The sequence below is a fragment of the Callorhinchus milii genome, unplaced genomic scaffold, assembly GCF_018977255.1.
Source record: "Callorhinchus milii isolate IMCB2004 unplaced genomic scaffold, IMCB_Cmil_1.0 Scaffold10, whole genome shotgun sequence".
NCBI lineage: Eukaryota > Metazoa > Chordata > Chondrichthyes > Chimaeriformes > Callorhinchidae > Callorhinchus > Callorhinchus milii.
The window spans coordinates 2302744-2314284 of record NW_024704751.1 but is presented as its reverse complement, the minus strand read 5'-3'; the positions used below and the strand labels follow the sequence as shown (position 1 = coordinate 2314284).

General features: G+C 47.5%; 1 protein-coding gene across 3 annotated transcripts in view; it reads left to right on the top strand.

Annotated features, from left to right (window-relative positions):
* Positions 1-887: 887 nt before the first annotated feature.
* The window catches only part of dph1 (diphthamide biosynthesis 1), a 277432-nt gene continuing 266778 nt past the window's right edge, over positions 888-11541 (top strand). For 2 of the 3 annotated variants that reach the window (XM_007906191.2, XM_042338384.1), the window contains exons 1-2: positions 888-1033; positions 7897-8043. In XM_007906191.2, the coding sequence (XP_007904382.2) occupies positions 925-1033; positions 7897-8043 (256 nt within the window). In that variant the 5' untranslated portion in view covers positions 888-924. Of the gene's footprint in view, positions 1034-7896; positions 8044-8746; positions 9117-11541 lie in introns of those variants that run through there. The other variant, XM_042338385.1, reaches the window with a different exon arrangement.

Here is an 11541-nt window from a genome sequence, read left to right as displayed (position 1 = left end):
GGACCTGTGTTCGCAGGGCATGGCCTCCCTCTGTGCCATATATTTCACAGAATCATAGAATTATACAGCACAGGAGGAGGCCATTCGGCCCATCGTGTCTGCGACGGCTCTTTACAAAGAGCTTTTCCAAATCAATTCAACCCCCCCCCCCCCACCCTTCCCACCTCCCCGCTCTCTCCCCATAGCCCTGCAAATTGTATGATTTGATATCAAACGTGAGGATTATTATTATTTATTTGTTTGTTTATTTATTATTTATCATAATAATAAAGAGGCAGCAAAAATAATAGTAAACAATAATAGTAATTCTAGACAGGGGAAGGGGGGGGGAGGGTCCCAACCCAGGAGGGGGAGGGTCCTAATCCATCTCTACAGTGGAGTCCTGTAGCTCAGTGGTTAGAGCACTCGCTTTGCAAGTGAGAGACCTGAGTTCAATTCCAGGCAGAGGGCGAAACCTTGGGCAAGTTTCCTTACTCCACACAGAGCCTAATAATAATCCCTCCAAAAACCCAAAACAATAATAAATTGGTCATTTTCAATCTACGACTGTTTGTGGGACATTGCTGTGCGCAATTGGCTGCCGCGTTCGCCCACAAATATAGTCAATTCACTTTACAGTGTGTTCTGTGAAGCGCTTTGGGACGTCCTCCCGACGTGAAAAGCGCTATATCAAATGCAAGGATTATTATTATTATTATTATTATTATTGTTATTATTATTATATTATTATACTATTATTGTTGTTATTATTATTATATTAATATAGTATATTATTATTGTTATTATATTATTATTATTATTGCTCTCCAGCATCCGGTTCGATTGGCTCGGCCTGCCCCCGCCTGCAGCCTTCTCCATCCATTCGCTCCCGTGCGATTAGCCCGGTCTTTCTGGGGGCCACGTGGGTTTGTGTTGTCTGTGCGGATGGCGGAGCGATGCGGCCCCGGAGCTGCGGCTGTGACTCCCTCTCCCTCGGCCTCGGCCTCTCCCTCGGCCTCTGACAGCAAACACAGGAGCAAAGCCAAACCAACAGGTAGTGTGGGCGGCGCGAGAGAGAGAGAGAGAGAGAGAGAGCGGGGCCGAGGCTTCCAGTCCAGGTCTCTGACCAGTGCGGCCACAGCCGCGGGGCCTCGGCCTTTTATTATATGGTTATATATACACATATATGGGTATATATCTGAGTTTGTGACCAACTGAGGCTTCACCACCGGCCCCGGGGGCCAGTGTGGGGGGGTGTGCGGGTGGGGGGTGGGGGGGGATGTGTATGTGGTGTGTGTGCGTGTGGGGGGTGTGTGTGGGGGGGGGGGATGTGTGTGTGTGGGGGGGGGGAGGATGTGTGTGGGGGTGTGGGGGGTGTGTATGTGGGTGGGTATATGTATGTGGGGGTGTTGGGTGTGTGTGTGTGCCGCCCCCACACAGTCACTGGTTAGGGGTCAAAGGGTTAAGGTGTGTGTGACATGAAGCTCAGACACAGGAGGAAGGTCCCAGGTTCCCAGGGGGTGGGAGCACCTGTACCTGCCTTTGGTCTCTGGGTTATTGGGGGAGAAACGTTTCTGCCACTGATCGCTTTCCAAGTAACTGCTGAGAGAGGTTGTGTGTATGTGTGTGTGTGTGTGTTTTGGGAGTGAGGACAACAACAACAAGATTCCATTTATAAAGCGCCTTTCACGTCGGGAGGACGTCCCAAGGCGCTGCACAGTTGGGTCAGGACCCGAGCATTGGGGGGAAATGGTCAGGGTGAGGGGAGGGAAGGGAGGGAGCGAGGAGGGGGAAGAGAGTCGAGAGGGGAGCTGAAGGCTCGGTCAAAGAGAAAGGTTTTGAGACCGGCCTTGAAGGAGGAAAGGGAGGAAGCGGCGAAGGCACTGGGGATGGAGTTCCAGAGCCTCGGGGCTGAGAGGCTGAAGGCCCGACCACCGATGGTAGGGCGGTTGGGGCGGGGGACGTGGAGCAGACCGGAGCCAGAGGAACGGAGGGTACGGGCAGGTAGGGGGATAGTAGGTCGGAGAGGTAGGAGGGAGCAAGGCCGTGAATGGCCTTGTAGGTGAGATGAGGATCTTGAAATCGATCCTCTGGGGGATGGGGAGCCAGTGGAGGCGAGCGAGGGTGGGAGTGATGTGGTCGCGGTGTCTGGTGCGGGACAGTACACGAGCTGCAGAGTTCTGAATGACCTGCAGTGGGGAGGGAGGGCCGGGAAGGCCGGTGAGGAGAGAGTTCCCATAGTCCAGCCTTGAGGTGACAAAGGCGTGAACCAGGGTTTCAGCGGCGTGAGGGGTGAGGTAGTGCCGTAGTCTGGCGATGTTCCGAAGGTGATGGAAGGCGGTGCCAGTTGTGGTGCGGATGTGAGGGAGAAAGGACAGCTCAGGGTCGAACAAAACGCCGAGGTTCCTGACTGGCTTTGAGAGGTGGAGAGTGCAGCCTTGGATGCTGATGGTGTCGGCGCCTGAGGTGCGGAGGTGCTGACGTGAGCCAATCAGGAGGGCCTCGGTTTTTCGCACGTTGAGCTGAAGAAAGTTGTCTCTCGTCCAGGACTCGATGTCGGACAACCAGCATTGAGGCTGGCTCTGACCTGTCACCTACAATAAATAATAATAATAATAATCCTTGCAGTTTGATACAGCCCCCATCACGTCTTCGAGACATCTCTCGAAGGGCTTCAGAGAACATACTGTAAAGCGAATTGACTATATGTTTTGCGGGAGAAACACAGCGCCTCGCTGTTCACTTCGCAATTAAGTGGAATATAACTGCGTCTTAGTCTCAGCAACATCAAGGAGCAGAGCCATCAACAACAACAACAACAAATTACATCAAGGAGTAGGATTCAGGTTCAGTCCTTGGGACGTCCTCCTGACATGAAAGGCGCTATTGCACGTGTAAGTTGTTGTTGTTGTCTCCACCCCACTGAGGTCATTGACATCCAACAAGCGCAGATTACAACAACAACAACTAGCCGCCCCACACAGCCCGCCAGCCCGGCTCCCGGTCACCAGCAGCAGCCCCCACCCCCCGAACTACAACATCAGCCGAACAGGAGCGAGGAATCGCCCCCAAATCTCTAGCCTCGCACATTCAAGAATAATTTTCAAGTGTGGCTGGCCTTCTTGTATATCCTTTGCCAGTGACTGGTGGATGGTGAAATTGATGCATTTCATCAAGTTTGACTGTTGATTTCTGTCACTTAACCCCAACCCGAAGCACAATTTTCAATTTTAACACAAACGATTGAACTTCATGTCCACCAACGGCTTCTCCTCTAGCCCCCGCATTGTCACGTGTGGTGCCCCTCTGGGCTCTGTCCTTGGTCCCCTCCTCTTCAATCTATACGTACTCCCGCTCGGTGATGTCATCCGCAGGCGTGGGGTCAATTGCCACATGTATGCGGATAACAACCAACTCTATCTCGTCGCCTCTACCCTTGACTCTAGGACCGTTGATGTCCTGGCAAATTGTCTGGCTGACATCACGTCCTGGACGAGAGCCAACTTCCTCTGTCTCAGTGTTGGCAAGACAGAGGCCCTCCTGCTTGGCTCCCAGTAGCACCCTGTAACACCTCAGCCGCTGACATTATCACTATTCATGGCTACGCTCTTCATCTCACTGAACCATTACGAAACCTCGGTGACCTTTTCGACCCCCAGCTATTCTTCGTACCTCACATCCATGCCGTGACCTGTTCTGCCTTTCCCCACTTCCGCAACATTGCTCACCTCTGCCACTGCCTCTCACCACAGGCTGCCAAGTCCCTGATCCACGCTTTCATCACATCCTGGCTTGACTGCGCTAACCTCCAGCTTGCTTGACTTCCCAACTCTTTCCTCCAGATTATTCAAAACTCTGCGGCTCATACCCTCTCCTGCACCAGGCTCCGCGAATCAATCACCCCGTTATTGCCTGGCTTCACTGGCTCCCCATTCCTTAGAGAATCAAGTACAAAACCCTCATTCTCACCTTCAAAGACCTCCATGGTCTTGCTGCCCCCTACCTCTCTGACCTCCTAACCCCATATCAGCTTGTCTGCTTCCTCTGCTCGGCGGACACTGGCCTGCTTCAGGTCCCCCACATTTCCCGCCCCACCATTGGTGGTTAGGCATTCAGCATCTCTGCCCCACACTCTGGAACTCTATCCCGCAATATCCTACATAACAATATTGCACATTGTGTGGTGCCCAAAGCTTGATTTAGTTATCCCTAATTCTCAAAATATCACCAGACAGCAAGCTTGGTTTGGCTGAAGAAGGTACCCATTTGATCTCATCCGTCTAGAATACCACCACACTTTTATTTTTGATCTGATGTGTGTATGTCTGATAGATACCTCTGTTTACCTAGTAGTAAATAGGAACCCAGTTGTTATTCGATTAGTGGATCGCTTTTCCAGGGATGGTAATCCCTCAAAAAAAAACAATAATAAATTGGTCACTCAATCCACCACTGTTTGTGGGACACTGCTATGCGCAATTGGCTACCAAGTTTTGTCTACAAATATCCAGTCAATTCACTTTACAGTATATTCCGTGAAGCGCTTTGAGACGTCTAGAAGATGAGAAAAGCGCTATATCAAATGCAAGGATTATTATTATTATAAATGACGCTGAAGGGTATTCAAACCTGACTTGAGAGTTCCAACATTCCGTTGCCAAGCATGTCACCTTGGAGCTAGCTCAACTCCTAAGAGATCTTACTTAACTCTCTTCCCCCACTCCCAGGAGGATAGTTACCTGCTAAAGATCCCATGATACCACAAGCTCTGTCTTTGTGGTCAATGCTGCGTTCGATTCCCGGCAGGGCGAAATCTTGGGCAAGTTTCCTTGCGCCTAATAATCTCTCAAGAAAAAAAAAATGTAATAAATTGGCCACTTCAATTCACGACTGTTTGAGAGACATTGCTGTGCGCAATTGTCTGCCAAGTTTCACCCACAAATATACAGTCAGTTCACTTTACAGTATGTTCTGTGAAGTGCTTTGCGACGTCTGGAAGACATGAAAAGTGCAATATCAAATGCAAGGATTATTATTATAATCCTCCGGATAAATTATTCACAAATGTTTGTGGGACATAGCTGTGTGCATATTGACTGCTGTGCTTGATATTGTGATGTTATAGGTACTGTATAAAATGCGAGGATTATTAGATTATATTAACTGTGCTGTTAAGGTATTTTGGCAGCGGTCCCTCACTTTGCATTAACTTACACATTCACTTCAGTAAAGTTAATGGTTGGGGTGTGAAATTGTTATGCTATGCCCACTTGAACTGTGAAAATCATACACAGCAGTTCGTTTGCAAATTTTAATCCTTCCAGACTCGTCTGGAGAGAACATTTAGAGGGATATAGCACTGGGCTGAAGCAACTTGAAGTTAATGAATTAAGAATATCAAACGAGAAATATTTGGCACAACATTAAAGTACGAGAGCTGCGTTTTTTTTCCCCTCTTGCGCTGTCACTCTCTATGAAGAGTATTGGCTTCCACGAGGCAGCCTGTTCCTAGCTTCCTCCTATGCTCTCTCTACAGCCCGCCACCAGGATGAGCCAGGGACTGTCAGCTGTACAACTTTCTCCTCTAAATTTCCCCTTCCTCTGTAGGAGGACGCTATAACCTCCCTCACACTCCATGGCCCAAATCAGGAGCTGAGTAGATCGTGGAGTAAGGTACTGAGCCTCGATGCACAGCCTCAGTTCAGTTTGCGTTTTTATTTTTGTCGGTTAAGGTCCTCTCCCCTTTTTTTTCTTTCTGCTGGGAGTAAGGTCCCGCGGGCACCTGTCACCTTCCGCCAACTTGCCCATTATTCAAGCGTGAGCTTCAGACAATGACCGCAGGACGGCATCGCTGACTCAGGCAATTTCTGTGCCCACAAGTCATGAGGCCTGCCAACAGGCATCAGGAGGCAAAATACTGCAGATGTTGGAAATCTGAAATAAAAACAGAAGTCGCTGGGAAACGCGCGGCAGGTCAGCCAGCCTCTACTGAGAGAGTTGACGTTTCGGAAACGACGACAGGTCATCGACCTGAAATGTTAAACCTCACTTTCCTCTCTCCATAGATGCTGCCTGACCTACTGCGTGTTCCCAGCGACTTCTGTTTTTATGTCAGGAGCAGGAAGGAGCACTGACTGACTGACTGACTGAGTTTATTTTTAATTGTCTCCCACTCCCGCCAACGTAGACCAGTTGTTACGCCTCTCCTGCTGTCCTGGCTGAGACCAGCTCGCTCGGCACAGATTGCAGATCAAACCCTGCACCTTCCTGCTCAGCTGCTCACTGGATCAATCCAACAACACCATTGAGGGAGCTGGTTGAATGTTGCACAAGCTGCAATTTTTATTCTTGTTTTCGGGACATCTCTTTGAGAACAAATTATTTTGAAAGAGTGTCATTTTATTTGTAGCGCAGCACGTTTTTGAGGTTGGAGCCTCCAGAGCTCTTGTGTGTTTTGACAGATAAGGTGTTAAATTGGACAGACGACAATTGGCTTTGCATTTGGGAATGTGACCGTACGGGAAGGATATTAATGAGATGATTGAAACCCTGGTGTCTGTGTGCCTCTCGAAATTGCATCCTGAAAAGGAAATTGCTCTTAATGCTTTGTGGCTACGCTATCCATTTGCAACGGTGAAAGTTGTTGGTTGCAAATTGTGTGTCTAAAGCTTCTTTTAGGCAACGATCAATGAGTCATTGTAAATACTATGTTAAAGCTCTGTCAGGTGGTCTTATACCCAGTGCACCTACAGTATTTATGTCTGTCTGGTTTATGCTGGCCTAGGATAGGGTACCCAAGGCACTAATACAGGAAGAGTTATAAATGGTTTGCGGTGCAAGTGGTCCTGAATTGTAGAAAAGATCCCCACACTCCGCTGCCACCCCCCACCACCACCACACACTCTTCCGCACCATGTTTTGCTTGGGTTGGCCTGATTTGAGATCTCAGGCTGGCTATACATGGCAGATTTTAGCTATTATTAATTGGAAGTCTCTGCATGTTTAGGTGGGTAATTGAATACCTCGCAGCAGAGGAACTGACTGAACAGCATTCAGTGCAAATGATGAAGGGAGAGAATTTCATTACATTCAGGTCGTTGGGACATGCAAGAATGTACAAGACAGCAAAAGACCATTATGGTCTGGTTCCGTTTTCTAAATATCATTACTCTCTATCTCGTAACCTCCAGTGCCTATCTCCATCCATTTCTTCCTTGAAAATTGTTCTCACTATCCATTCTCACTGCCTCGCTGGCTGTCTGGTCTATATATCGATTATCCTCTGTAGAGGGCAGCTATCTATTGACGTTCTGCCTTCTGAGCTTTGCCTTCACAACCATTCCATTCCTCTCCTTCCCCCCCAACCCCTAGACTGTGTGACTATGTCAAAAGCATTGATATGGTGACATTGTTATCCAGCTGTATCTGAAAAATAGGCTGTTACAGCCATTCTGATGTGTGTATCAAGATGCACTTGGACCACCCACATTTTTCACTTGCAGTCAAAAAGGAGAACCTAGTTGATATGACAACAGTGTTCAAGATAGAAGTATTTCAGATTGCGCCTCTGTTTACTAAGCAGTAAGTAGGAACCTGGTTGTTAGTCGATTGGCGGATCACTTTTCCGGGGGTAATAATTCCTTCAAAAAAAAATTGGTCACTTCAATCCATGACTATCTGTGGGATGCTGCTGTGCACAATTGGCTGTCGGGTTTCTCCCACAAAATATACAGTCAATTTACTTTACAGTATATCCTGTGAAGCGCTTTGAGATGTCTCGAAGACGTGATCAGACGCTATATCAAGTGCAAGGATTATTATTATATTAACCAAGCTTTTCATTTCAAGACATAAGGAAAACCAGTTTAGCTGAGGAGATCAGTAACTCTCCTGTCTTTTCCATTCCTTTCTCATCAGGCCCTTCTCGACGTGTGGCTAACCAGATTCCCAAAGAAATCTTGAATGACAGCGACCTACAGGAGGCTGTGCGAGCTCTGCCCAACAATTACAACTTTGAAATCTACAAGACAGTCTGGAGAATAAAGCAAGCACAAGCGAAGAGAGGTATGGAGTAAAGGCAGGGAAATGGCATGATTTCATAACCTGGTGTTCATTAGATCATGGGCTGAATGGATGATATCCATTCTTACGTTCCTATTAATACTTTATCAATTGGACTCACAGCAACCATGGAGAGACGTAGGATCCAACAACAACAATAACAACTTGTATTTACACAGCGCCCTTCACGCTTGATAGCATCCTGGAGCGCTTGACTTTGGCGGAGTCAGACACCGAGCCAAGTAGAGAGGGAGGGGGGAGGTGACCGTAAACATGATCCTATGTAAATGAATTGTCATCCTGGGTAGCTCAATGAGTTGGGCAGTGGGGCTTGTGACCTAAACGCCCTGGGTTCAGATCCAAGAGAATACTACACTCTACCCTTTTGAGTTAACTAAAAATATCCTTTTTGGGGGAGGGGGGATGGTCTCTGGAGCTCGACTGACTGAGAGAAGAAATGCCTGGCATCTGTCTTCCTCTCACATGTGGTGATGGAGATTTGAAAGAAGAGCCAAGCCCCAGATTCAGTTAACGTGAGAAATACAATACAAAATTAGATCTGTAGAGCGCTGGGAAAATGAAATATAAATGAGATGGTGTTGGTCAGTGCCCCTCGTTCTCACTGCAAGTTTAATTGTAAAAGAGGGTGAATAAGAAGCTCAGTTTGTGCTGAATTAGGGGCAGTTTTGTGCGGTGATCTAGCATTGACTGGGCTGCAATGTTCTCAAACCCATTTCATGTCAGAGTCTTAACGTTGTGGGAAAGAGGGTGCCCTACCACCAGTCCGCTATAGGGGGCAAGGCAGAGGAGTTGAGGGAGAAGAGTTCTAGAGTTTCGGGGCGTAGTGACTGAAGGCACGGCCACCGATGGTGCAGAGGAAGGGACGAGGGTCAAATAGGAGGCCAGAGCCAGACGAGTGGAAACAGTGGCTGGTGGAGTGGGGGTTAAGCAGGTACCGAGGTGTGAGGGTACGAAGAGATTTGAAAACGAGTGACTGGATCTTGAAATCGATCCGTTCAGTAAGTAGGTGGAGCCTGGCAAGGACTGGTGTGACGGGGGAACGGAGTTTTGTACGGGTGAGTATCGGGTGGCGGAGTTTTGAATTAATTGGATTTTGTGTATTGTGGAGCTTAGGAAACGAGCGAGGAGGGCATTGGAATAGTCCAGCCGGGAAGTGACGAAGGCGTGGACGAGGGTTTCAGCTTTTGTGTCGGGATGATGTCTCAAAGCGCTTCACAGGATTTACTGTAAAGTGCAGTGACTGTGTGTTTTGTAGGTGACCATGGGAGTCAATTTTGGTCAACCAACCATGAGGTGAATGACCAACCTTATTTGGAGGTTTACTATTTCCATTTTTTTTAAATAAAGAAATTAATTCTTGTCCCTGAATTTGTTTTTTTTTGGTGGTGATGGGGCGGGGGCTGGGGAGCAGAAGCTAGTCTGGTGTTGGGGTTTCCCTCCTGGTTTTTAAACAGGATTTCTTGCTGGTTCCTAACGGACGGTGTAATTGGATTGCTGTCTGCATCTTTTCTGTGTGTCAAACTGCCTGAAGTTTAATGGGTTTGTCAAGTACCTTCTGATTGCTTGAAGTTCACAGGTAGATTGTGTTTGCTGAAAAGCTCACTGTGTAGCATTGAAGCTCCGGGGATGTTGTAGTGTGGTGTTCTTTTCATTTGATTGCATGGGAAGATAGTTGCATTTTAAAAAGAAATCGATAGTCACAACGTTACAATATTGTGGGATTTCATTACACACTTTATTCTTCCGCCAGATTTAACTGGATTTTTCCAATTGACCGACCGTGTTCTGGGCTGCTTAACCCATTTTCTGTGGCTCCGCTGTGATTGTGTTGATAATTATCACAGCGTGGTAAAAATAAGCTGCTCCGTCTCGTGCCCTGTCCCTCTCAGTTCGCGGTACGCCGTTTAAAGCAGCAAACAGAATTTTAGAAAATCAGTGGTTTGCTTCATGGCTATTTACGAAGCATTGCTGTGTGCATATTGACGTTGTGTTCGCCTACAAAATGCACAATCACTTTGAGGGGTTTCAAAGGTGGGACAAATGTACTGTATCAAATGCAGGGGTTATTATCACAGGTGATGTGCCCCAACCACACAATCTTCGTAAAAGCCGCTATGTCAAATGCAAGGATTATTACTGTTAGTATTACAGATAATTTGTGCGACTCTTGCATTAATTGAGGTGAGAGGGGTCAGGGTGCACCAGAATTGACACCTCCGTCTCTGACACCAGCTGTTCTGTTTCTCTCGGAGGCAGATTATCAGGTTGCAGGTAGTTTTGTGGCGTGTCATTAGAAGCGGTAAATGTGTAGCCCTGCTCCGATGGTGGGCGTTTTGTATTGCAGCCCGACTGCGCACTCTTCACTGTATTCCTCCCAAGAAAATTGAAAAATAATTATCCTTGCATTTGATACAGCGACTTATCACGTCTTCGAGACGTCTCAAAAGCGCTTCACAGAATTTAGCGTAAAGTGATTGAATGTGTGTTTTGTGGGCGAAACGCAGCAGCCAGTTGCGCAAGGCAGCGTCCCACAAGCAGTCGTGGATTGAAGTGACCACGTTATTTACTTACTTATTTATTTATTTATTTTGGAAGGGCTTTTCCTTCACTTCACTTGAGCAGCGGAGGCTCTGCAACCACTGGCTCAAAATTGTCTGCGAATGGGTGGCAAAAAAAGACCATTTAAATTCCAGACCAGCTACACACAGATGTGAATTTTCCCTGAGAACACAAATGCGGGAAGCAGCGTTGGATGCCGAGGTATAGATTTGTGCTCCCCTGGTGACATTTTGTTGAAGCCTTCTATTCGGTTTATGCCAGTAATGGAGTTAATGCCACATTTTCGATCTATTTACACAAGGGATGGTCGACCCTGCGTGACCCCTGTAGCTGATATTGCCTGAGCAAATATTATTCTTAAGGATAATGTATGCCTTGCTGAATTTTGCTAGCACATCACAGGCAACTGTGAGTCTTTTTGGCCATTAAATGCGTGTGCGGAAATTGAAACGCACGCCCAGGGACAATAGCTTATGCACTCAGGCTCACCGAGGCCAATATTTGCAGGGGCTTTTTAAGTCAGGTGTGACCCATTTTTGTTTGAGTATCTTATTTGAGCGGATTATTTCTGCTCTTGACCTTGGTTTACCAGCAGGAAGCGAGGGGAAAGGAGAAGGATGGTACAAAGGTGGGAGGGGGGGCGGGGGGGGGGTGGGGGAGAAGCAGAAACAAACTATTGTGTGAACCAGTGAGCGCTGGCTTCACACCTCCATAAAGTTTAATTTCTTTACACTCTGCAGTTTCCCTGATCGCCTCTGTGCATGCTGATTGTGATCTGGCCATTAGGAGGTGCTGAAAGGTCCCTCTTCCATTTTCTTTTACCCATTGCTCCTTTGTGAGAGAATGCCTTGCGTTCACCCTCAACCTTACAATGGGTATGCTTGGTTTAGATTGAGTATTGGATACTGGATGAATGCCAAT